The 26926-nt window shown below is 38.4% G+C and overlaps 1 protein-coding gene across 4 annotated transcripts in view; it reads left to right on the top strand.

Moving 5' to 3' along the window:
* The window catches only part of OSBPL3 (oxysterol binding protein like 3), an 85971-nt gene that overhangs the window by 23694 nt on the left and 35351 nt on the right, over positions 1–26926 (top strand). For 2 of the 4 annotated variants that reach the window (XM_082302531.1, XM_082302529.1), the window contains exons 3-7: positions 16462–16704; positions 22851–22967; positions 23179–23232; positions 23449–23562; positions 24327–24497. In XM_082302531.1, coding sequence (XP_082158657.1) covers positions 16612–16704; positions 22851–22967; positions 23179–23232; positions 23449–23562; positions 24327–24497 — 549 coding nt within the window. In that variant the 5' untranslated portion in view covers positions 16462–16611. Of the gene's footprint in view, positions 1–16461; positions 16705–22847; positions 22968–23178; positions 23233–23448; positions 23563–24326; positions 24498–26926 lie in introns of all 4 variants that reach the window. The other 2 variants (XM_082302530.1, XM_082302528.1) reach the window with 1 other exon arrangement.

Here is a 26926-nt window from a genome sequence, read left to right as displayed (position 1 = left end):
ATGAATAAACAGAGATGTAGTTATGAAAACGTAACATTTGCAATATTTGTTTAATGAGTTTTTTAAACTTTCCAACTTTCTATGTCTCACACACACAGTGTCTGTTGTGGAGACACATGCTTTTTAGTGACCAAACCATAACAAGAACTTTTCAGAATCGAAGTACATTCGCACATCAGCTTACCTTTCAAGAACATGAACATTCTTGCAGAAAACCAGGAAATGATGGTTTACTCCCCATGTTACCTGATGGGGAACAAAACATGCTGTCTGGTAACTTGCAGACATAATAGTGAGCATCAGAGTAATGATGAAAAGAAATTGATGATAAAATTATAATGATAAAATAAAATGATGGAAAAGCTTTAAGAAGCCTTCAGTGCAGCAGCATGTTTTACTGTAACTTTCACTGCTCTTTCCTTATGTCCAGGTGAATTCTGTGCCTCCAGATCTCCTGAAGGAAACCTGGGCTCTGCTGCTGTATTTTTGGAGGATGGCAAGTTATTAAAGGAAAGGAAAAGTTTCTGATCTAAGACCAGATTTCATATGATGCTTTACCTTGAAAAGTAGCAAAAATTATCCTTATTTTTCCCCCTTAAGTTTTGCCCACACATGTTTGTCCCCTGGATTTTTTTACTTCCTGTCCTTAAATATCTAAACAGTTTGATGACCGTCCACAGATGTTTGAATGTACTTCAAGCAGTACTTTATTTTTAACAGCAGAAATTATGCTTTCAGGAAAATCAAAGAAACTCAAGTTATTATTCTACTTTAGAAGCCTAATAATAAAAAATTAATCAAAACTAGAAAATTCTTTCTGTAGCACAGCATTTGTTTGGAACTTCTAACAAGCTGTCAAGTGGTACAAAAAGAAATTCTTGGGGGCTCTTGCATTAGCTAAAAGGTAGAAACTGTCAGCTACATTAATGGTCCAGAGGCAGCAGTACTCACTGTGGTGATGCCTTTTCCTGGTCTTAAAATCAAGAGTCAAACACAGTTAGAAGGGGAAAAGGGATTTTACATTGGTATTTATTTGAGAGACACCAATATAATTTGGTGTTGGTGAGGAGAAGGACAAGGAGGACCAGAGAATGGCCCTGTCCCTTTGTGTGTGATTTTTTTTTTTTAATGACAACTTTTATTGGGCAACAACTCTTTGCTTCTAAAGATTTAAACTATTAATGTCGTTTTTAACACATTGTGATGAGTCATGTGTCACTCCCTGCCTGCTTTTATTTTTGCCATGACTGGACAAAGTGATAGTAACAAGTGGTTAGCAAAGTAAAATGTACCCTAAGAAAAGATAGTTTATAGTTTCACCCTTAATACCATTCAGCATCTGGCCAGCAGCTTTTGAGGGAAAACCTTTGCTTCAGGAGAAATAGAAAAATCATTCATTGTTTAACTCAAGCTTTGGGACTCCAAAGGAAATTGGATTTTCCACTCTGTAGAGTGAGACAGGCTGCAAAATCTAGAGCTTTTCAATGGATTTTGATTTGTCACGAGGATAGTATAAAATAAACATTTTCTATGCCTGTAGTTGGCTGTTTGTTCTATCTTGTCAAATTTTAGTTTGTACTTCACCTTTAACCTTTTTACATAATGTTTATGTTTTGAACTTGAATTGTCTGGGGTTTTTGTTTGTTGGGTTGGCTTTTTTTCCTCTTTTGTTGTTTTGTGGGGTTTTTTTGGTGCCATATAGCTATTGAGGAAATCTAAAAGAAACCACTAATTAAGAAGTGGTGATAGCTAAGTAACAGCTGTTAAGGGCATGATTCAGTGTCTCCTGCTGCAACTAGCTTCCCCTGCGAGTTGAGAAATCTCAATCTGTCCTGTATTTGCAAAGTCCCTGGTGAAGAAGTGCAGGTAAGCAGGGTGCCGGGACTGCCACAATGGATATTGTGGTTGGTTGACCCTGGTTGGACACTGGGTGCCCACCTAAGCCACTCAGTCACTCCCCTCAGCTGGATGGGGCAGAGAAAATATAATGAAAGACTCATCGGTCAAGATAAGGACACAGAGAGATCAGTCAGCAATTGCTGTCATGGGCAAAACAGTCTTGACTGAGGGAAATTAATTTAATTTATTACCAGTCAAATATAGAGTAATGAGAAATAAACCCAAGTCTTAGAACACCTTCCCTTCACCCCTCCCTTCTTTCTGGGCTCAACCTCCAAATCTGCTTCCTTCCTCCCAGTGGAACAGGGGTTGGGGAATGAGGGCTATAGTCACATCATCACACATTGCCTCTGCTGGTCTTTTCTCCTCAGGGAAAGACTCTTCACTCTCTTGCCCTGCTCCAGTGTGGGGTCCCTCTCATGTGAGACACTCCTCCACGAATTCCTCCAACATGAGTCCTTCACATGGGCTGTAGTTTATCATGAACTGCTCCAGTGTGCATCCCCTGTGGAGTCACAGAGTTTGAGGAATACTTCTGAAGTGGGATTTTGGCTTTAAGCTGGAGGCCCTTTTAATAGTATCTTGTGAGAAATAAGGAACCACTACTACCATCTTTTACCTGGATGTGTGGTTCTGTGTGGGATGGTCCAGCTGTGCTGTACAGGCTATTCACTGAAGAGTTGGACTCAGTGATCCTTGTGGGTCCCTTCCAACTCAGAATATTCTGTGATTCAGTTCTCACCTGTGGGAAGATAAGTCCATGGTTTTTTCAGTTACATAACCGTGCATCACATTTCATTTAACTTACAGCCCAGAAATCTGTAATGCGCTTGATATGTGTGCATTTAAAACATAAAGTCATTGTTATAGAAAAAATAAATATGCATAGTAAGACTTGATTAAAAAGGGATCATTAACACTTGAACAAGGTGCTAGTATCACTTCAGATGACTATATAGAAAACATGAATATCAATATGCCTATACTTGGGAAATGAAGGATATTGGAAATGAAAGTTTTATGACCGGCAAGAATTATGGGGTTTGCCATGGAAAGTGCAGCAGAAGTTCCTAGCCTGATGAATGGAATAGAGCTGCTGAAGGTGTATTCAGCAGAGAGGAAAGCTGCAGGCCACCTGAGGCAGGTTGCAGGCTGTTTGATCTGAGTACAGGGGCCAGCTCAGAAGGCCCCGCCATGCTGTGCCGAATGAAGTGTCCAGATCTCTGAGTCTCTGCAGTGAGTCAGAGCTCAGGGGCTTCTGCCTTGGCTTCCAAATGTGCTGCCATGAGTCTGGTGTAATCTAATAGGCAGTGACCTTTAAGTGCATTTTGGCCTTGTGGCATCAAGCTGCTACTGCCACAAATGACAATTAGTAAAATTCCTCTCATTAGACTGCAGTGAACAAGGGGTAACATGATAGAAAGTGCAGCATAAGGAAGATGTATTTATAAAGAATATTTTATTGCTATCACAGAAGTATTCCTATGACTGCATATGTTTGAATTTCAGAGTGCTCTGAAAGGATTGTGAAAACTAGCATTGTTGATACTTATTTATGCAAGTTAGTGGTAGCAAAGAAGTTCTGGTTCAGTATGTTACAGGGAAGATCAAATAGAAGACTGTTTAATGGTTTTGGATAAATTGTGGCAACTCAGTTTGGACTGATTGCTTTTACCTGATTTATTTGAGTTGCTACCTGTGAAATACCCAGTTTCTGTCCATGGGGAAATGAAGGCTCATTAATATTGTTGAAATAATATCTCTCTGCTTACTCAGCTGGAGAAAAGTCAGGCCTGCAGCATCTCTGAAGTGGTTCTGAATCTAAAAAACCAGTGGTTGTTTATGTACAAAATGGTAATTGTCACTCTGCTCTGTTCAGACATAACTAATGTGTGACTTAATTTAGATACATTAGCTGAGAATCATTGTGTTCACATGGGAAGTAATGCATTTGTCACATGTGTTTCTCATGCTAAATGCATAACATCCAACTTGACAATTCCTGCACTTGTTGGTGAGTTTAAGCTTCTTAGATCTACTGTGTAAAGTGGTTAAGCTGCTGGTTTTAACTTCCAAATGCCTCATGCTTTTTCCGTGTCCTCACCTAGCTCTAGAAAAGTATCTCAGGCATGGGGAATGGGGCAGGGAGGAAGACAGAGAGAAACTGAGCTGTTCAGACTGGTAAAAGGAGATGTGAATTCTGTTTGAGCAATGAAGTCCCCAGGCAAAATCAATACGAAGATTCCTCTGCACAAGGCAGCAGCATTTATTGGAAGCTTTAATTATTTTAAAGCACTGTATGCTGGATTTGTATGGACAATCTGTAAGAACAAATGACAGACTTTTCAAAATTAGTTGCTGCATGCCATAGGGAGTAGAAGCAAATTTACATTCCAATTTTGGGAATAATAATGAAATTCTGAATAGATTGGCAATTGGTAATAGGTCAAAATTTGTATGTCTGGAAATGGTATCATTTATGTGAAAGAAAAATGTGAGGTATGAAAACTTTTACTGCAGTTTTGGGTCTAAATGAACTTCACTTTAAGGGTGGGTGTTTTGGGAAGCACGAAGATGCAATCAGTTTTCACTGGATGCTGTTCAGAGCCTGGCATGTGACTACCATTTGTCCCATTTTCAAAATCCTTATTCAAAAACCTAATGTGCTAAAAGGAGAAAAACATAAGGAGAGACATCAGAGTCTTTTTCTCCAAGTAATTCAATAACTTTTTTGTATTTGACACAAATATAAATTATTTACATTTTTATGTGTGCACTTCATAAATTAACTGGCATGTGGCTCTAGTAGCATTTTAATTCAATTGACCAAAATGACCAGGTGGAATACAGCACCAGGTCCTCAAGAAATGTTTTATGTTGTGTACTGTGTTTTCTTTCACCTTTCAAAAGTGTGATACCCATTCAGCATGATAATCCATCCCCAAAATCATGTCTTGTGATGCAAATGATGCTGGTGGGTGGCAGAAGATCCTGCTTGTTTTGTCACTGCATTTTATAGTTCAGTACTGACTTGAAGCAGTGATCACCCTATCACTCTAGAGAACAATTTTTTGCTGTTTACTCTGGGAACCATATGGGAATAGTTTCAACAACACTTCTTTTATTATTCTCACTGTTAGTGTGAGTGTCCTACTCTGGAAGATCATTATAATGAGGGATGTCATGGGGCTGGTGAGCAGTCAGGTGAGTCAGCGTGTTTGAGAAGAGTGAAATAGGAGCTGGGGCACTGCCAGCTCCCACAGCCACCTTGTTTGTTTGCTGCTAGAACAGACAGTGGACTGATTTTCTTATTTTTTGAGTACAGAAAAGACTGTCAAACTGCAAATACTGATAATGTAACTTCTCCAAATGTCGTCCTTCCAACTGCCATTGGTCATTTCAAGATTTGTTTTTAATGTGATGTTCCATGTAAATCCTTGTTATTTTGGTGTAACAACACTAAAGATCTTTGGTGTTTTGGACATATTGTATGATGTGATCTCAAAAACAGTATAATATGTTAGGAGAAATAATTGGGTGCATTTTTATAGGGAAATCTTAGTGGTTTTTTACTTAAATCACCATTCACTGTAAATTTTTTTCCACATTTCTCCTCCAGCTCCTCATTTTCTACATACATTTAATTTTTCTACCTTCTCACAATTAAACACATAGAACAAAAGAATGAAATCCAATGGTTCTGTTTTAACTGCCTGTATTGCACAGGTGTATTTTTTTCTAGAAGACAGTATGAGTTATGGCAATGCTTTAATGTCTGCAAATGTCATGTTTTCCAGTCAAGACTGGATGAAAACTTTGTGCATAGAGTTTCAATATTGAACAGCCTGTGAGAAGACAACTTCCTGTCAAAAGTGCAATTTTATGTCCTGAACTTTGTAAAGGTGTTTTCCTCCTTTATGCATTCTATATTTCATAATGTTAAAAATATATTCTTGAATAAGTTTCTCAAACCTTTAATGCTAAAAGTATCACTTGGTAGCAAAATTGTAAAAAACACATTCAATGAAAGATTAATATTAGTAAAAGTTAAGGAAAAAATATGTAGGTCAGCATGGGTGAAATAGGCGTGAGTGCCATCTGTTAAGAAAACAGCTTTCAGTATTATGTTTCCTGCAACTTCATATGTTACTTTAGTCATTTTAGACATTTTTAAATAAAAAACCCCAAACCTTTTTGTGTCTTCCTCCAAGAAATTGCTTTGTTCTGTTTTTCTTTTCAGAAATTCATCAAGAGAGTTATATGAAATAAGACTTAAGTATTTTCAGAATTCATTTTATGCACTATATATAATTAACCACAGCTTTGATTTTTTTTTTTGTGTTGGAAGTCCTGATGGTCTAGCAAAGCCAGTGCCATATGCCAGCAGTTTAAAAACTAACACAAAACTGATGCGGGATTGGAAGGAGAGTAGAGAGAGAAGGCAAAGACTGGTGGAACTCTTTTCATACTAAGCTGTTTAAGGGGAACCTACATCACTTTTAAAAACTTCTGTTTATTGCTGGTTTTATAGCCTATAATTAAAATCCAGCTTGTTAGTTGCTGTTCAAGTATAACCAACCTCAAGAATGCTATGAAGCAACCGAGATGTTGGATTGTACACACTATAAAACTGTTCACATTGTTGTCTGCCATCTCTGTGGCCTGCTTGCAGCAACTGGAGCTGAACTAAAAAATTATATACTCATTAGAAATAAAAAATATGAATAGTTTAGTTGTACCGCCCTTTCACTGAGCTCTGATCAAGTTCTTTGTAAATTATTCATTCTCTCATACTGCTGAGGCATCCTAATTAAAACCTTCCATCTTTTAAACCTCTAAAAATACTTGAGAATGAGAGCGTAGCTAAAGCTTTTTTTAATCACGGGGCGTTTCATTTGTTTTTGATTAAATTCAGATAGATAGCTGCTAGCTTGCACTAACCTGGATCTAAATGTAAGATTAGGGACAGAGTATCTTTTCCAGAACTGTCTGGATCAATTGAAACTGCTTCCACTTTTTTGACCACCAGCTGGTGATGACCATCCCAAAGCAAAGTATGTGAACTACTCACCGTGACAAATGCTGCTGCACTGAAGTGGATCAGGCAGGGCTCATGTGTTTGGTGGGGGTTTTTTTTGGTTGTTTTGTTGTTTTTTTTTTTTTAATGTATTTATTTTTTGGCTGGTGAACTGATCTGCAGGAAAGGACAGTAACAAATTGCTTGGGAGCAAGAATTTCTTCAATTACTTTGGCAGCTTTGAAAATGAATATGAATTTGAGTTCTAGCCTGTCAGTGGAGGAACTGAGCTGCTACTGAGACCCATAAAGGTTCTCAGCAGCTTTATATTAACTCTGAGCTCTACTGCTGGATGCAGGCCATATTTCTACATTGGGATGTCATATTGTAGTAGACTTGTATAAGCAAACTTACTGCATTAAAACTCTTTAGGTCTTCCTTGTTCTGGGCTGTCTGTAGTAGAGTTACATTATTCACGGCTTTCTTTTTGTGGCCAATCTCTGAACTTGCTTTTAGATTTTGTACCCTTGTAGCTAGGCAGAGGCAGGGCAAGATCTGACATGAAGTCACTCACTCTGAGATGGACCTTCTAATCTTCCCAAATATAGGTGCTACTTCTGCAGCTTTGTGTTTAGTTTCTTCCCTTTTCAAGGGCAAAAGTTCCTTTACCAGTTCTGTCCAAGTTGAGCTCCTGTGGTAACCCTAGCTGGATTTGTCTTCCCCTCCAGCATTTCAGAACTTGAGGACGTGATGGTGGGATTGTATCATTTGAGGTGGGGAGAGGGTCCCTTTTATGGTTCTTTCCTGTTCAAGAGCTACCCTTTTAACCAGAGACCCTCACTTCTGGCCTGCATCTTTTTTTTTGTCTGACCCAGCTATTGTGATTGATACTTTCCCATTTCTTGTTAATTAGGCAAAACATTGCATGTAGTCATTCAGATTTATAATCTGGATTCCCACATTTCCCATCTCTCTGCTTCTAGGTCTCTTTCAGTTTATCTTTATCCTGTACCATGAAGATAACGTTGCAGAAAACTCGATCCGTGGAACCTCTTTCCTGGTTCCCATTGTCAAGGTGTTCATTACGATCATAAATATGAATGGATTTAAGACCAGCAGAATCTTCCAAGAGTAGTTCACTATGTGCATCTGTGACTCATGGTTCCGGTCACCTGCATACATGAACGTGGGTGATGCGTGTTTCCAGGCAAAAGGACAGCTGGAGGCCTCATCGTGTCTGTCCTGGAGGAGCTCCTGCTAAAGCTTTAACATTTTTAATTTGTATTTGAAATGAACACATTTCTGTGAGAGTTTTAGATTAGATATTAAGAAGAAATTCTTTACTGTGAAGGTGGTGAGGCACTGGCACAGTTGCCCAGAGAAACTGTGTGTGTTCCAAGCCTGGAAATGTTTAAGGCCAGGCTGGATGAAGCTCTGAGCAACCTGGTCTAGTGGAAGATGTCCCTGTTCGTGGCAGGGGGGTTGGAACTAGATGATCTTTAAGGTCCCTTCAAGCCTAAGCCATTTGATGTTTCTGTGGTTCTGTGTATACTTATTTCCTTCATGTTGGCTTTTGGTTTTTTTTTGGTTTGTTTTTTTTTTTTTTTTTTTTTTTTTGTTTTGTTTTGTTTTGTTTTTTTTTTTTTAATTATTTTATTTTTTTTTATTTTTCTTGAAAACTTGGAATTAGTAAACTCCTACCTTTTGGCTTTAATAATAAAAATACTTACCACTTGTAGTACTAAGTGTCCTAAGGATACTTTATATGTAACTATTTTCTACAATGCATTTCTAAAGTTTTGATGTTTGCACATTGCTTGTTTAGAAATACAGTGTTAAGAAATTAGTGGCCCCTCACCTAAGGTGGTGTTAGAGTTAACACTGATCTGCTAACAATTAGCTGCCCTTGTTCAGAACACCACACACCTCTTCTGTTGTTTCAAGATCTCATAATATGAAAGTACTTCTGTAAGGAAATAATCTGCATAATATTTAAAAGGAAGCTGTAGTTCTACATATATAAATATTAATGTTGTAAAGCACACTGAAAAGGTGTCCTGGAGAGGACTTGGAGACAGAAGCCTCTAAAGATATATTAAGTGGATCAAGAAGAAATATGACCTTTTAATAGTTTGTTGTCATTGCACTTTATAAAGTGTGTAAATGAATTTCTATGCATCCTAGGAAGAACTGAATCTTGTTACCACAGTTATTAAATAAGATTTAAATTTTGAGGTAATAGGCCTGCTTACAAAGGACAAATATGAACATTCTGAAAGGGAAGCACTGTTTCCTTTGTATTTTTTTTCTTTTAGAAATTAGTGACATACAAATGACAATGCCAATGTATCATGGAAAAACAAATATCTGTGAGAGGGATCAAAATTTTTGTTTGTTTGGTTTGGTGATGGGTTTTTTGTTTGTTGTTTTTTTCTTTTTTTTTTTTTTAAAGAAGTAGATGATTCCAAAGTGTGAAAGGTAAAACAGTACATTAAAGAGGACAAAGCAGGTTTGCTGGATCCTGCCACTCTTTAATGAACATGTCTAGCTCTCTTGCATGAGATAAAGAACCCGTGTTGTGTTTGCTGTTCGTGCCACCCTCATGGTATTTTTCTTCAGACTTTGGTGAGGACCTTCCAGGCCCACCAAAACTATTCCGGTATTTTTATTCGCTGTTCTACGAGAAACCGGAGATGACTGGGTTTGGGTTTCTTTCTCCACAGTTACACCAACTATGTCAGCTGGTTTAATAACATATATTGTTTTATGTCGGCCTTGATAGATTTATGCATCTCACAGCATTATGCAGTTCATCAGGTCACAGAGAGCCAGTCTGATTCAAAGTTACACCGATGCCTTCAATGATTTGACAGAAAATTGATGTCTTTTTCTTGATGTGCAGGCAGTTCTGTCTTAAGATCTTGAATTACTACATGCTGGCAGACTGACAGATATTTCCAGAACTAACATTGTGCCTATCAAAACTGAACCCACGAACACAAACAGTGTGTATTTCAGTAACACTTTAGCAATAATGACTGCAGTTTTGAAAAGGAGTAAGCCTCGGGGCACAGGGAAGTATCTTTGTTTTAGTGAACAAAGCAAAGCTTTAAGTAGTAAGAGCAGAAAAATGAAAGACAACCAAGCTCCTGCCAAATGTTTCCCACTCAGGGATGTTATCACTAAGAGATGGGCCTCTCCAAGGTTTTTAGTACAGACTGTAAAATGATACCATGTGCCTGTAATTTTCCTTACTGAAAATGATAATAAGCTTGTCTCTCTGTCTTCTATTGCCTGATCACCTTTTGTAAGGCTTTCTCTAGCTGAACAGCACTTCAGCGCACACAGGCCTGCTGCTGCTTTGTTCTTGGAGCAGAGGGAGGACTGTCTACCTCGTTGGCACTGCTGTATGCGGTGTACCCGCTCCTGGCCTAGGGTTTGATCACGGCTCAGGAGCTGTTGTTTTCTGCTCCACCCTCCCGGCACGGAGACTGTGGACCCTTCTGTTTCTGGGTCACACACAGTTTCTTGTGGTCCCCCAGCTTTTGGCTTATCAGTCGAGTGTTCAGTCCTGCCAAGAGCTGGAAGGGGCATGTGGGGCCCCCTCTCAGTCATGCTAGTGAGCCCTGAGCTGCCAGGCAAGCACTAGGCAAGACTCTTTCTGAAAGGGCTAGGGAGAGAAGAAGAATATTAATTATTTAGGACCTGACTGTGAGCTAGATTAGACCTGTTAGTTATGATTCTCAGTGGTGATTGAAAGTTGAGTGGAAAAGATACTATGAGAGCTGACTAATTACTGTAAAAATACTGTCATTACTGTGTATATTTTCTGTGTCACTAGTCACCAAGACTTCTAACATATCTATCTAGTTTATATAGCCAGTAATTTTGGGTTCTTTATACAAGTGCAATCTATCACAGATCTCCTGGGGGGATGGAAACAGTGTCAGGAGTATGCATTTTAAATGAACCATGTCGTGTGCAGTATTATAGTCAGTTTCTGTGGTGGATGTGAGGAAGAGGTGGTATTTTTATATGTACTCATATTTCAGGATGCTGAATGACCTATTTCTAAATTTATATAAGATTTTTCTAATGTAAGGATTGAATTATCTGCCACAAGGGTTAGTGAAACAGCAAATATTTGCTTTGCTTCAGGAGAGTCTAGTTAGACTTGACATTGAAGCATGTTTGTTCTTTGATGTCTTTCTTGGGTTGTATTCCACTGGATTGTTTCTGGGGTTTAGTTTTGTGGTTTGTTTTCTGGTTTTCTGAGTTTGTTTGGGTTTCTTTTGCTTTCTGCGCTCTGGAACATAGGGGATTTTCTTTCATTGAGTGATGAACTTTATACATGATAAGCAATCTGTTATTAAATGCAGTATGGTTGTTGTTTGTCTAGCTTTTCCCCTTTCCCTCTCTGTCTGCCTCTCTTGATTAGACAATTATGAGAGTTTTCTTTGAACTAAATTTTCCTCTTTTGGGTCACTGACATAGCATGATTTAATTGCTACAATGGCCTCCTTAAGCAGGCAGGCTAGATGGAATTGTTTCTTTGCATCACAGACTACTTCAGAGTAGTAGTTTTTCATGGCTGATGAAAACATCTGCTCGAGAGAGGTGGTGATTTGGGCGAGCACCTATCTGATGGAAGTCAGTTCTGAAATGCTTCCTGTTATTGTTAGTCTCCCTAAGCTGTTTGAACTTTTGCTTTCAAAGATAGGTTTAATAACCTACCAGTAAGAGCTGTTTTAAACTACTTTGTTTCTGCAAGTTTTGTTTAGTAAAGGAACGAGCTAGTAACAACAGGATTTATGTGCTTTGACCTTCAATAGCGTGAATCTTATGGTAATTGAGGAAGAGCAAATACCTGCCTTGAAAAGACATCTCCAATAGTTGTACATGGTGTATCTGTAGCCTATAAATAATTCTTTCCTATTTTGAGCCAGATGAGACACTGGGATAGATTAAAGCTGGCAAATTGAACTATAACAGAGAGAGACATGAAAGCAATACTAGGAAAAGACTATTGCTTTGTTTATCCAGGCAGATGTGAGTGAATGTAATTTAATAATAGCTGCAGAGCAAAGGTTTCAGCACAAAGTCTTTTTTAATTCTGTGAAAGTCGCTCAGTGTTGCTTGCAACTCTGATTTGGATTGCTCAGTTCCATGCTTGCTGTATCCACCTGACTCTTATCAGGCTCTATGTTGTTTCTGTTCTTCTATTCAAAAAACCTTAATTGACTACAGAATGAGATGTACACTTCCAGTTTTGCTTCTCAGAGTATCTACAGTGTTCCTTCACTGCTGAATCAGCTTTGTAGCAGCTATTAAGGCTTTATTTTCTTCCAGAATGGTAGCAAAAATAATTGCATAATGTTGATTTTTTTTTTTTTAACTGCAGTTATACATAATTTTTTTCTGAATTTCACTTCCCTTCTTTTGGTGAGATGTGAAAAATCTTTGAGTTTGTTATAAGCTTATTGTTTTTAGAGTTGTGAGAGATGAAACGATACTGCAAGGCTGCTTTGAACCTGTGCAATTTAAACGTTTGTGGACAACCTGGGATGGTACTTTTTGAAAAAGAAAAGTATTCCTGTTTTACATATTATCATGTGTTTACATTAGCTTTAATTGATGTAGAATGATAAGGCTCTTAGTAGCAGATGACAAGTAGAGATAAGTGCTGTTTATTGTCTTATGGTTTAATAGCTCTAGGTAATAATATTTAATACTCATGTATTCTTAATTCTTCAAAATGCACCTGGTGAGGTCATTTGCAGAGATACTCTTGGCCTACTTTTGCAGCTGTTGAGTTTATAGAAAAGAATTAGGCCAGTACTTAGCACTTGTGAAAATTACTGTCCTAAATTTATTTGGATTTGCCTCAGCCTCACACCTTTGAGTTGTCTTTTTGGAGTAGACTGAAGTAAGTAGCACTGTGTACTCCAGAGACGTGTGGGAGTAAATGCATTCTGAGGCCATCCTGTGGCATGGAAAAGAGCAAGTTGTAATGAATCTGAAGCAGTTGGATCATGAAGACTTTAAAAATCAATTGTAGTTGCAATCTTCCATTTGTTAGTATAACACTACTTTTTATGCTTTCTTTAAAGTTGTAATTGCTCTTATACCTGGTGGCCTTAATTTCCACAGGTAATGTAAAATATCATTTACCTTAGAGAGAGGCCCAGTCACTGCTGCTGAAAGCCAGTCAAGTTGGGATGCGGGATCAGTGTTTTCTCACTTTCCTGAAAGAAAAGTGAGTTATTGTTGAAGGGCAGCCTGAGTTTTCTTTTTTCTTTTCTAAACTTGAAGAGAATTTTTAAAAAGGAGCACAGACTTGTTGCATGGAATATGCAGCAGTTTTTACAAAGGAGATGAGGGATCATTATTCACATACACTTTTTCATGTTCAAATCTGGAAGTCTCAAGGTAAGAAGTTAAATTACTGGGAAACACCAATAGAATAAAGCACTTTGGAGAGAGGATACATTTTTCACTCGTATATTCTTCAGGACTGGTAAGAAAAGCCTTTCCTTCAGCCCATGCAGTAATTAATTTGAAGGAATAAAGGAAAATTTAAAAGCCCAACTTTAGAAGTATACTGACAAAATACTTCAGGTGCGCTCTGCCAGATTTACCTCACCTGTCTCCTGCTCCATGTTCAAGCACCTCTTGTTAGGTAGTGAGTCATCTTCAGCTCATTTGAATTCTGGAAACGTGCCCATCTCCCTCTTCTTGATTCCAGAAGGACAAATGACATTGCCCTAGGAGATCTTAAGTACTTTCCTAGGTGGCGTAAGTCTGTGCCTCTCTGACGTCAATGTTAGCAAGTAGAGCAGTGCAGTAAAAGTGGATTCTTGTTGTCAGTCAGGTAAAGGTGAAGACCTAACATCAGCCCCTGGATAAGACTAGTCAGGACTAGCTTTATTCTGGTGTTATGGACTCAATGCTTTGAGCGCTGGATGCAGCCCTGGAGTATATTTAATCCAAAAGGGATTCAGTTCCCATGTTCCAAGACTGCCCTGCAGTGCAAACCTAGTTATTACAGGAGATCTGCAGAGGAAGTAGCCCTCTGCTCTGTCCTAAAACATTAATGTAGCCAAACCTTTAGTTCATTTAGACTCCACACCAGAAACGTGATGATAGAAATATTCCTATAATGATATGGCTTCTCTCTGTGTTGAAGTCCAAGAGACCTCTAGGATTTTTTTGACTTACTTGACACTTCCAGGACATCACAACTATTGTGCTGTGTGTTCAGACAGGCAAAGGGCATCGTATATCTTAAACCTAGTGTGTCTAGGAGATATACCCACAAAGTACTGACGGCAGTAATTTTCAGTGCATTTTGCTGCAAATTAGAGCCTGTTTCTTGCCATGAACTCTGCCAATCACTGCCAAAATGCCAGATAGTCACCAATGAAAGCTGAAGGTGCTCATTCTGAACACAGAGCAGGGAAGGTAACAGGATTTTATCTGAGCAAAGTGTGTCCCAAAGTAAAGCACTTGCTGTCTGGTTTCAAGGTGGTATTTGAACGAGTTTGCAGGAAGAGTGTTTCTGTTCCTGTTGAGAGTGTTTGACCTCTGCTTGTTAATACAGATGTTACCATTAAACTACTTTGCTAAATGGAGCTTGCAAGTAAGGAAGAAAGTTAATCCTTTATACTTACTCCATAGTTAAAAACCTGAGATGCTTCTAACCTGCTTTGAAAAAAAAAAAATCTAAGTCTGCTTAAAGTGTTAGTTCTTAATGAAATGCCACACAAATTTGTCTTCCAGACAGAAAGTGACCATACCTTCTCCAAAATGCACTACTCCTAATCTCAGTCATAATTTCAGTTTAAGGTCCATCTGTTGGGCCCAAATCACACAGACCTTGCTATCACATTGCTGTTCTGGGCTTTTTGGCCTTCATTGTGCTCACTGTCTTTGTAGCTCTCTGCTGGTTCTTGGAATATTTACCAAGCTGACTCACCTTCACTCCTGGAAGAACCCCAGGAGAGTTCCTTTCTCACCTCACTTGTGGAGGCTGTATCACAGATTTGCTCTGGAGGTAACAAGAGTGTTTTTGACTAGGTAAAGTAAATGCCATAAAGAGAGATTGTGTTTCAGGTGAAAAGAGGGCATGTTGATTGAAATGTTACAGCAAACTATATTGCCAGAAAGCACTGTAGATTGGAAAAGGTCTCTGTTCAAAAGCTGGATGCTTCAAACTACAGCAGCAGGGAGAGGGATTTTCTGCTGCAGAGTGTTGCCTTCATCTTAAATATAGCACCTGGTTTTAAGTTTGTGTTCTGTCTCTGTCTGTGGATTTTGATGTGGGGTTTTTGGGTTTGTTTTGGGGTTTTTTTTTTGTTTGTTTTTGTTTTTTTGTTTTTTTGTTTTGTTTTGTTTTGGGTTTTTTTGTTGTTGTTGTTGTTGTTTGGGGTTTTTTTTAAGGAAAATGAATTCTTAAAACGCACAAAATGTTTTACTAGGGATCTGAAATTACTGGTTCTCTGAGAATAGTATTTAAGTGTCTTCAAGAAAGAATGAGTGACAAATGTCAATAATCAGTGATCCCAGCTCAGGACTGTTCACAGTGCAAGCAAGGGCATTGGTGAAGTAATGCCTCCCTGTTCTGGCAATGAAATCTCTCTTCTCTCTGTGGAAACTTCTTTACCTTCCTCAGTGGTTGTTCTTGGACTCTTCATAATTGTGAATTCTTTGCCTGAGACAATAAAATTTGAAGTGATACACAATGCAGCCACCTCAAGTTTTGGAAAGCATCACCCTTTTCTAATGTCCTCTATGTGTTGTTTTGTTGGGGTTTTTTTAAAGTATACGGTTACCATGACAACTTTTACCCATGCTGGAAATCCCTTACTGGGAGTTCCTGGCATGGCTTTTATTTGCATGTGCTGCAAGGAGCACTGTTATTAAACAGACTGTTAATTATTCTTCCAGTCACTCACTGAGACAACTGATGTGACTGTTGTTAGAGCTTTCTGATTCCGGGTGAAAGTGGTCATGCACAGCTCTATGCAGCTAACTTTTCATGCTCACTGCTTTTAGGTATTACTCTTTCACGTACAGTTTCCTTTTTCCTTATAACCTGAAGCCATGCTTACTTGTTTAAATTATCAAGGAACAGAGAAAAAGAGACATGTTTTTGATTACATCATCATTTTTGGAGACATTTTATTAGATATTTTCTTGTCACTTTGAGTCTATTTTGGGCCGTTTCATATAGATAATTATTGTTTTCTTTGTGTGTCTTTATTAATTTTTTAAATTAATTTAAATCTGTAAAAAGATGCTTGATACTGTACTTTGTCCTCTGAATAAATAGCAACAATTATAATGTTTTTAGGCTCCAAAATTAATGTCATTCCTGTTTGAGACTTGCAAATTTATCTTAAAGTGATTGTTGAATTTATTTCTTATAAAATACAGTAATGTGCTCAGCTTGTGTTACCAAAGGCTTTATTATGATTCATGCTAGAGTATGGCAACAAGAGACAGCATCTGATAACTTGGCTTTTTGTTTTTCTTTTCCCTTTTAGGAGTGTCCCTGGGATACAGATCATGCCACTGGACTGCATTTGGGTAAAGAATGAGTTCAGTGTTTCTCTGAGGAGTCTTCCAACACATTTTCCAAATTACCTTTTAATGGTGTTCTAAGTGAGCTTATGTGAAAAAAATAGTATTGGATCATGAGTGAAGAAAAAAACTTTGGTGCATCCCAGAAAATGTTGTCTCCTTCAAGAAGTACTAGCAGCTGCTCCTCCAAGCAGGGAAGTCGACAGGTACTTCTTTCACCAAACTGAAAGGATTGCTGAGATTGGCTGTTACTTTTTTCTTGAATACCTGCAAATCTCTTAAATCCTGTTTTCTTGTTGCTTACTTGTTTTATTTCATCACTTCTTTGCTTTCCTCACTTTTTTTTTTGTTGGTAGCAGCATCTTGTTTTGAGTCAAATGCATTACACACATTACTGAATAGCAAGCATGTGTAAAACTGGAATGCTAACAGTGCATTTTGATTTCCATCTTATTGTGTGTATGGTGTCTTCATAGTGAGATGGAGCTGCTGTAGCATCTTGTTCTCAGTGGTTTGATCCTGAAATCCCAAATCTTTTCTGTTAGGCACTACTTTTATGGTAGAATATTGTGTAACTGCGCTGTTTATTTCAAGTTTCCAAGGAAAGGTGTGCATGCATGGGTGAAAGATAATTCATTTTTCATAAACCTGACACAGGGCTTCTTTGAATGCCCATGTGTGCTGGTTGTTGCTGCAGAACTGTAGATAGGAAAATGAGTATTCATGTAACATGCTGCATCTGGGTGCCAAATGTAAAGGTTGCTTTGTTTTCTGCAGAGATTATGCTCATCTTTAAACCTCTCAGTTTCAAAAGATGTGTCTACAAGTGTTTGCACCTGACAGGTGAGGCTGCTGAAGACAGCTTTGTTTGTGGGCAAGAAATGCTCACCTGCAGCTACACTGAGAATTAAACTTAAATGTGCTCAATCCATATTTGCAAAGTCATGAGCAAAGTGCTCGACATAAACTTTTATCTGTACAAGTGCTGGCTTAGTGGAGCTCTTGAAGCTGCCTCAGGCTGAGAATTTAATTGGAATTGAGCATCCCAATCCCCCAAAAGCTTTGGAGTCCTCAGCTGTGTTTTGAAACAGCACCTGCTCTTCTAGGACTTCTGGCCCTGTTCATACAGTTGGCAAGGCAGACAAATGTCTGAACAATTTATGCCTTTTAAAGTGCTGTGCTTGTGAGAAATGCTGTGCATTTCCAGTATAGTGAACAGTGAAATCCTTGCTCTCAGGATGTCTTTTTTTGTTTTCCTGACACATTATCTCTTATATCCTCCCTAGGAGATTACCTTTGAAAAGTGTAATTTAAAAGACTTTTTAAAAGGCATTGTCTGTTCAACAGTTCATGTCTATAATGTGTTGTCATGTAGTATTTAAATAATAAGATTTACATGAGTATGACTAAATCCACTGGTGTGTAACACAGCCGATATAAGGAACCATACTTATGCCATTTATTTGCCCTTTCCATCTGTATGTTAGTTTAAATGACAGTACTTTAGGTGATCTATTAACAAAACAGCAACAATCTAAAGTTGTATGAAACTCTTAAAAGTCCCCTAATCAAAAAAGGACCACATGTGCAATAACCTTCAGGAGCTTTTTGTTTGGATTTGTTTTGGTGTTTGTTTCAAAATCCTGGTAGAATAGTGAAATGTAATGCTGTTACTGATACTTTTTTATTAATAGTATCCTGAAAGTTTAAATGATGTTGCTGGGTACTGTGCAGGTTTGGGAGTGACACGCTATGATTTTGGTATTCTTCTCTTCATATTCCTGCTCCATGGAGGGCTTCTTATTCCTCCTTCAAACACTTGCAGCTCTCGCACTTGTGGCTTGCGGGTTAGCGACAGAGCTGCCTGACAGATGCTTTTCTCTGTGCTGCTGCTCTGACACAGCACTTCTTTGAATCTGATTAAGTAGAAAGAAATTCTGAAAATTGTAGGGGGAAGGTGAGTTGGAGCAGGGGGAAGCTTGCCCAAAAAATAGCAGGATCTGCATTTTGAGTCTCTCTTGGTTTCCTAGACACAGATTCTTATTGCTGGTGTATGCCACACCAAAGAAGTGACCTGAGGTTGGGATGTGGAAGCACAGTAGTGCCAGGCTGCTGTGTCTGCTGAAGTTACTTACATGTTGGTGTGCTGTTTGTGTGGGGCATGACTCCTGTGATGCAGAAGATGAGCCACTGTGCTAGAAAGGAGTTGACTTAAGCAGGGCTGCAGGACTTTGAGGGATCTACTCCTTGCTTTGCTACATTTGGTGCCCGTTTCCTGCCCGATGTAATACATTTGCTGCGTGAACTGAACAGGTTAACAGTTAATCCTCTTCCACTAAGTTCACCTGCACTTTGAAACTGTATGAAAAGCTGGAGGCTACTGCCACTTCCTACCTCTTTGCTTTTCTCTGCCCCTCTCCTTCAGTTATGGAAAGGAATCTTCCACAGAGACACAACTCAAATTCAGTTTTGTGAGGAAAGAAAACCAGTGTTATCTGCCTTAAATTTAAATTGATTTGTGATCAAAAGAAGGTATGTTGTGCTAGTTATTTTAAAATCTGTTAACTAACTTTTAAAGTAGATCCACTAGGGAAAAGCTTTGTGACAGGAGAACCATTTTAAAAAACCTCATGTTCCATAAAAGAAAATTAAATCATTTCTGACAATTTTATGAACCGTAGCAAATGACTTAGTTGCAGCTGATGCCAACCCTTATCCTCCACAAAGCAGGTTTCTATTTTTGGCACTTTAAAATATTTGGTACAACTGCCTGCATTTTGCACTGGAAGAAAGTCTGGCACTGTCATCTGTTTCGTTCAGGGAGCTGCAACTGCAAGCATCAGTCTGAGAGCCATTCAGAATCGTTACTTCATACTTTCCCCTGAAATAATTTGCCTTAAGGAGCTGTATGGTGCAGAGTATTGCAGAAAATGAGGAGGCTTTTATTTTATCAAACAAAGAAAATTAATACATTTACCTAATGATCTACTTATCTCTGAAGACTGAAGTCTGTGGGTTTTTTCCTCAGCCATAGACCAGGTATGGGCCAAGGAGTGTGTACAGGGGGATTTTTCAGTGCTGATCTGAAATGAGCACCTCTGGACCTGAGAAAAGTAAAGATTTTGTTCCTCCCTTAGCCTTGAGTGAAATTTCTTCCTGGGCAGCAAATGCAGTGTTGATCGTTTTGTGCAGATTTTGGCCCATAATGATGCAAAATCTTTTGTAGTGCTGTAATCTTAAAACACAACCAATTTAGACATCAGATGTATGCTAGAATTCTTAATGCCATTCATCTGGGAGTTTTGGGCGTTTGGGGGGTGGGGGGGATGTCATTGGGTTTTTTTTTCAAGTTAGTGCCATGTTTTGGGCTATCTCTTTCAGTTCCCTATTGTGGGATAAGAATCAGCAAAAGGGAGTGTAATCTGAATGCTTTCAGGAAGTCCTGTATCTCCAATTTGCTCCTCTGCTATTTCAGAGGGATGGGTAGAGAAGATAATCGACCAGCCTGACTCATTTGCCTTCATTTTAGAGAGTAAGCAGTTTTCTTTCACTTCTGCAGCTGCTCCCAGGAATAGCCAGCTGACGCTTTTTCCTCATTCAGTGAGGTGTCAAATCTCTCACAAAATGAAAAACCTGATCAAGATCTGTAGGGTCTGGGTCGAGCAATGGATCCAAAAGCAGTCAGTGTTTTTGAAAAATGTGTTTGTTCAGGTGGGGAAGGTTGGATTCTTTTGGAAGGGTGTATATGGAAGCGGACCAGTTTCTGTTATCGCATCATGGCACCTTGCATGTATCCAGCAGGCCCCCAAACTGTTAATTCTGTGAGCTTTTAAGAAGATCCATTTCTAATTCAACTAAGCTACCTTTATGTACAGCTGACAGTTGAAGTGTGAGGTTCCCAGGGTAGAGAGATATGTAGCAGACTTGCCTTCTACCTGAGATTTGGCAGGCCGTCAAGACTGCTTGAGGGGAAGCAGTGCTCCCACTTCACCTTTTCTTCCCATTTTCACACTTTTTTATTTGAGAAGGCACATTGTAGGCCACCTTGCTGACCTGAAGAACTGTGATAAATGTGACTTTCCTGCAGGAATGTGAGAGACACCTTGTGTCTGGACTGCAGGAGAGGTCCAGGCAAAATTGGAATTGTAATGCAGGGAAGGTTGCATTCTGTTTTTAAAAGTTTGATCAAAACTATTAACAGTCTTTATATTCCAGATGGGTGTAATGGTTGAGCTATTTCACAGCTGATTCCTTTCTCTTCACCTCATATACCCAATAGCATGGGTCTGTCTCATTTCAGGAGTCCCTTTCTTTCTAAGCTGATCCGTATAGAAAGATGAGGCTCTGTGGTGACTCACTGAAGCCTTTTTGAGTACTTAAAGGAGCATACAGAAAAGAGAATGAATATTTACACAGTGATAGGACAGGAGGGAATCGTCATAAACTGAAAGAAAGGAGATGTAGATTAGCTGTTAGGAGATTTTTTACTGTGAAAGTTGTGAGACAACTGGAGCAGGTTGCTCAGAGAACTTTTGGATGCCCCACCTCTGGAAGTGTTCAGTGCCAGGTTCGATGGGGCTCTAAGCAGCCTGGTCTAGTGGAAGGTGTCCCTGCCTGTGGCAGAGGGGTTGAAACTAGATGATCTTGTAGGGTCCCTTCCAACCTGAGATAATCTATGATACTGTGAATCTTCCTTGATTAAGATCAAATTTCTGCTTGTCTTTCTGCAAGGTTCTTCTGGCTAATTTCAAGAAGAAAGAAACAAGACCATAAACACAACATTTTTCATAATCTCGCAGCTGTTCCTGTTAGTTCTTAATTAGAATTCTATAACAAAATATGTTGCCTTGTAAAAATTTTGGTTAGGACAACTGCACTTTTGACTTGTGTTGAGGTAGTACAACATCATTGGGTGGTCTGTAAGGTGTTGATTGCCAGGAGCTGCTCAGCCCCACATTTCTACTGCTTGTAGCCTGTTGTGTGGTAAGTGTTGGGAGACTAAACTCAAAACAGGAAAGCAGAGCAGCTTTCCAGTTTCTTATATTAAATGAAGCACAAGGAAAATAACAGAGATATAATGAAGTGCCACTGATAGTGTGGTGGAATTAATAGATGCCTTTTCAAGATGGTTTGCTTGTAATGCCTTATTACACAAGTAATGAGCATATTACCTGATGTCATTTTTTTCTGGGTTTATAGAGGTGAAGTTTAAGCATTCTGAAGGTGGATAAATGAGGACAGCTAGCACACTTGCTGATTTTTTTTTTGTTTAATTTTGTTTCACTTTTCAAGGTTTTTTTTAGCCAGTCAAGTTCTTTTTGGGAATACTTCCCTACGTATCTTACAGGGAGCACCATGAGTACTTACCTACCTGGAGTAGTTCTCTTTTCCCTAAAGTGTTCCACACTTGTCCTTTTTGTTATTATACTCTGTGTTTTAAAGTATTCTTTATCTTTTTGAAATATAAAGGGATGGTACTAGCACATACCATTTCCTGTCAGTTATTTATAATTCTACATCTGCCAAATCCTGGCAATAAATAATTCATGAGATCTCTGAAATCTTGAAACACATGTGACATTGTCATTTGTAGTTGTTCCATAAATAAAAACTGTAAAAATACTGTGAGATTTAGTCTCTTCTCTGTTATATTGCTGCAGGGTCTTTCATTTAAGAGTTCCTGGTGGCAAAAGATTCTCTTTTAATTGGAGTTATATCTGATGAAGGGTGACTTCTTTTTTTCTTATAGTTTCCATTCATGTCATGTTCCTCATAGTACTTGAGTTACTTCCCTCACTTTTTGATTTCTTTTTAGTTTAGTTTGATTTAATTAATTTTATTATTTTTACTTTAGGGAGGCTGCAATTTGTCCCAAACAAAACCTTGAGTTACTGAGTATGGGCAAAAGAGTTTTATAGAAAAAAGGTCTTCATTTTCAGTGTCTCATTTTTTGCTTCATAACCGACAAAACCTGTCCTTTTAACATGGGCTGTTTCTGTCTCTGATGACAGAAGGTTTTCTGCTAAATTGTGACTGTTTGCTGTGGTTATGCACTGTGTGTATATACATGCAGGAGAAGATACATATAAAATTCTGGCAAGCACATAAATTCAATGAAGGATGGTGTCATAAAAATTGTGTTTTGTTTAGTGATGTTGTTTCTATCAAAATTAAAAAGAACCATATCTCTCTGATGATATGTAACGAAGTGTACAGATGGATCCTTGGTTATATTTCAACATCAATTGGGTTTTGTCTTTTTTTCTTATAGCCTTCTTCTTCTTGAATCTCTCTTTACAATTCAGTTCTTTGGAAGAAATAAGATCTACATTTGGATTTTCTGTTTAAGCAGGACAGCTGGGAAATTGTAGAAGGACTGCGGGGAGCAATGAATTGTACCCAGGAGCCACAGAAGCAGGAGGGCTGCTTGCTGAAAAAGAGGAAATGGCCTCTGAAAGGCTGGCACAAGGTAGGAAAGGAATGTGTATCTGAAAGCTTTATGCCACGTGAGTGGGACTTACTTGGTGTGGTTTTGTGACAAAAGGGTTACAAAAAAGCAGAGAAAGTGTTCTCTGAAAGAAAGAAATGGAAGTGGGGAGGATGTGTTTTTGCTATTTTTCTGTTTGTGGCCTTTTTTGTGTGTTTTGTTTGTTTTTAATTCTCTGCATTTCTGGTTACAGAGATACTTCTTTTTGGACAGAGGGATTTTGAAGTATTCTAAATGCCGAGCTGATGTAAGTGATCAGAAACCCTCTAAGGCCATTATATAAAGTAACACCACTCTTTTATCCAAAATAACAATAATTCCCTACTGTTGGCAATGAGAAATAGAGTTTCAGCAGTTCTAAACAGTAGGTTGAGAGGGGAAGAAATGCTGATTTCAGAAGGTAATATTTATCCTTTTGCTTTCGTCTGGGGTGATTGTGTTTTTACTTTTTACGTTTTTGCAGATAGAGAGAGGAAAACTTCATGGCTGTATTGATGTTGGACTTTCTGTCATGTCTGTAAAGAAATCAACAAAATGTATAGATTTGGATACAGAAGAGCAGATATACCACCTGAAGGTAGGCCTTCAAGGTTGTTATAACCTTGCTCCCAGACTAATAACATTAATTGTGTAGGGTGGAGCCTTTTTTTTTTTTTTTTTTTGATGGCAAGAGGTTTGTTAGTTACACTAATAATTTTTAGTTTCAGCAGATTAGTTTACACTTAATAACTTGAGAGGTCTTATTGTACTGTTTTGGGCCCAGAATCAGTAACCCTGTTCTGAACAGAAACCTCAAAGATGCCTCATGTTTAGCTGCGCTTTTTTCACTTCTTACACAAGTGCTTTTATTTTCAGTAGTTGTATCTTCGTCCTTGTCTTATCTATAGGAAGTATTTTCCATGGTCAAGTATGGAGATTTATACTTGTGGAATAAATTGTTTCAAAGTACATCACCAAAATCAAATTTCTATTTGTAATTAGTTAAACACTGACCTAGCTTTACCAATGGCAATTAATAAATGACAAATTATATGTGTGGGGCTTTATTCAAATTGTAGGGGGGTTTTTTTATCTATAAGTTGTTCTAGTATTGTGTTCTGCATTGGAAGGCATAACTACTAACTGTAGTTTCTCTTTTTCCTGACTTTATCTTGTGATTAATTTTCTGTCATGCCTAAGCCCTTACAGTGTGCATTTTGGTAGGAGCATCCTTAGAAAAACTTTCCTGATACTTTGCCAGTAAAGGTCAGCCAGGCTAGCTGTCTAATGAGCACAAAATACCACAATTTCTTTGTTAGTTATTTCGAATGTGAATGTTATCAACCCTGAAATTTTGTGTAGGTGAAGTCTCAGGAGCTGTTTGATGAATGGGTAGCAAAACTTCGCCATCACAGGATGTACCGTCAGAATGAAATCTCCATGTTTCCTCATGACGCCAATAATATTTTCTTCCCTATGTCTACTACTACGGACTCTGTCCCTGGTTTCTGTGATTCTACTCCAGGTAGAAAGGTAATAGTTTTTATTTATAAATAATGAGCTTTCATAAAGAATTAAATTAGTCTAATTTGTGTTCATTAAATAAAGAGCATAATGGAAGTTTGTGGTGGCACTTAAGTTATGTTCTAAAATGTCAAGAGGAAAATTATTTATTGATTTACACCCAAGCAGTTTCCTTTATGATGCTATTAAATTTTATGTAGTAGTTTTTCATTATTTAATCTAGTAAATTGTATTTTCACAGTGAATTTCAAAACTGTATATTGAGTTAGAATCCTCATAAATTTTTGGGACATATATCAGTATTTTTCTGATATGTGCTGGTGAATATTAGTCACAGAAGAGTACTCAGTTAGGTATTTTTTTTTCCTTTTAGCATTTTGTTGTATATGCTTTAGCTAATAAACCCTTTCCCCTTTTACATGAATGAAGCTGACTACTTAACTAAGGAGTATTTAGGAGTTATACAAGAAGCCATCAACTGGGACCACTATATTTATATTTTTAACTGAGGCAAAAGCATTATTCATATCAGTCCAAGGGCTGTGCTGTAAGTGGATATGGGGTCTAGATAGGTCCAGTCAGCAGTGTAGTTCTCTTTTGGTAAAATCTGTGAATTGGTTTCAAAAATGACCTGACAAATGCTCAGTCCACCCCCATAAATGGCCTCTTTGCAGTTTCATGGACGAGGGTGTTGGTTCTGTGCCTGAACACAGCCTCTGTGCCTTCAGCTGTCTGTACATTGACTGGCTGACCTTCACCCAAAGAAGGTCTTCTGCTCCAATGTAGAATCACTGGTCGTTCTTGAGAATCAAAAATAAAATGTTCTGTGTTACTACAGTTGAAATGTAGTAACTGTTTCTGGCAGCTCCAGAATGACTCCTAAGCAGCCCTGCCCTCCTTGTTCTCCTTCTAACTAAGGCTTTCTTTTCCCTCGTGTAATTACTTTATGATCTGAGTAGGCTTGTTCCCCAATACCTGCAGTTCATCACTTTATCCTGTAACTGAGTATGAGTTTTAGCACACACACAGATGTGTTTGAACAGCTTTTTGCTCGTTGTCAAGAGGGAGGGGATGTGTTCGAGTGGGCAGCTGAAAGAACAGTAACTCACCCTGCGGTTACAAGGCCATTCTGCAGAGAGTTGTCTGCACGCATTCCTTGTGCCAGCAGCTCCGTGGCTCTGACAGCCTGCTCTCCTCAGGCACTGTCTGCAAGGGAATGGCAAATCTCCTGTGGCCATTTCATTATTTTCTCCTGAAAGACAGCAGGGATAGAAGTGGGGAAGGATATCAAGGGCAGAAGAGGAACATTGTAAAGTCCATGATATATTTATGCTGGTGCCCTCAAAAAACCCCGAAAGACCCAAACCGAACAAACCTCTGTGACCAGCATATCTTAAAATCTATGCTTACTATGAGGAAACTAACCATTTCTTCTTTGGCATGAAAGACTTTAATTCAGACTATTAGTGCAGATTTGCACTGCAAAGAAGCCCTACTTATTTTCATGTGAAAAATAGAAGGGGATAGTTCTTAAGCTGCAGTTAATCACCTTAGCTGTGCTCAAGCTAAATGGAAGTCTGCCAATTTACACCAGCCTTAGCTTGGTGTTAGTTGATATCACTCCAGCACTTAGGTTATTTTGAGAAATATATATCGAGTGAACTTCAGGTTTCATTTCATTTGCTTTTAGCAACACCTGGTCAGTTTTCACATCTTTTTATTGTGGTTGAGAGACAGGTGTCTGTATATGCACATGTTTATGTGGAATCCTTGGATTCTAAAGCTTAGCCATACTGATCCAAAGCAAAACTCTGAAAACTGGAGCTACACAAGCTCTCTCTTGTCAATTCTTGGCAATCCCTAATTCCTTCTTTCCTCATGCTCATGTCACTTGTATATGAGTTCTGGAAAAGTTGGTTACATGAGGCTGATTTCTGAAGAGATAAATATGGAATTGGTTCAGAAAATGCCAATACAATTGCCCATCGTTAAATTCAGTTTACTTGTGCTTTTAAAGATGCTGAGATTATTATCTGGATATATATGTGTGTGTATATATATATATGTCTAAATAGATGACTAAAGCTTGTACAGCTTTATGTAGGAATAAGCCAGCTAAGCTGAGTTGATTAATTTAAAAACAAGTATGCTCATTGATGCTTACTGCTATTGCATACTGACACAATACTGAATGACATCACATGGATAGTGCATTTCATTTTATTCTGAAGCTCAGGTTGGTGGTCATGTTGTAAATTTAAAAAGGCCTACTAAGAAAGCTGCAACTGACTGAGATGTAGATGAAATTTCTTATTAATAGATTTAAAATTAGTACTGCTGGAATTCTGATGTAAGGTGAGCAGGAGGTAACAAAGTTTGTAAATTGTATGCTTCAGAGAAGAGCCAAACAATTTAGTCACCTTTTCTCATAATCAGTA

The sequence above is a fragment of the Coloeus monedula genome (assembly GCF_965178545.1).
Source record: "Coloeus monedula genome assembly, chromosome: 1".
In the NCBI taxonomy this organism is placed as follows: domain Eukaryota; kingdom Metazoa; phylum Chordata; class Aves; order Passeriformes; family Corvidae; genus Coloeus; species Coloeus monedula.
The sequence above is the reverse complement of the archived record's forward strand: the minus strand, read 5'-3'. Positions and strand labels throughout refer to the sequence as shown.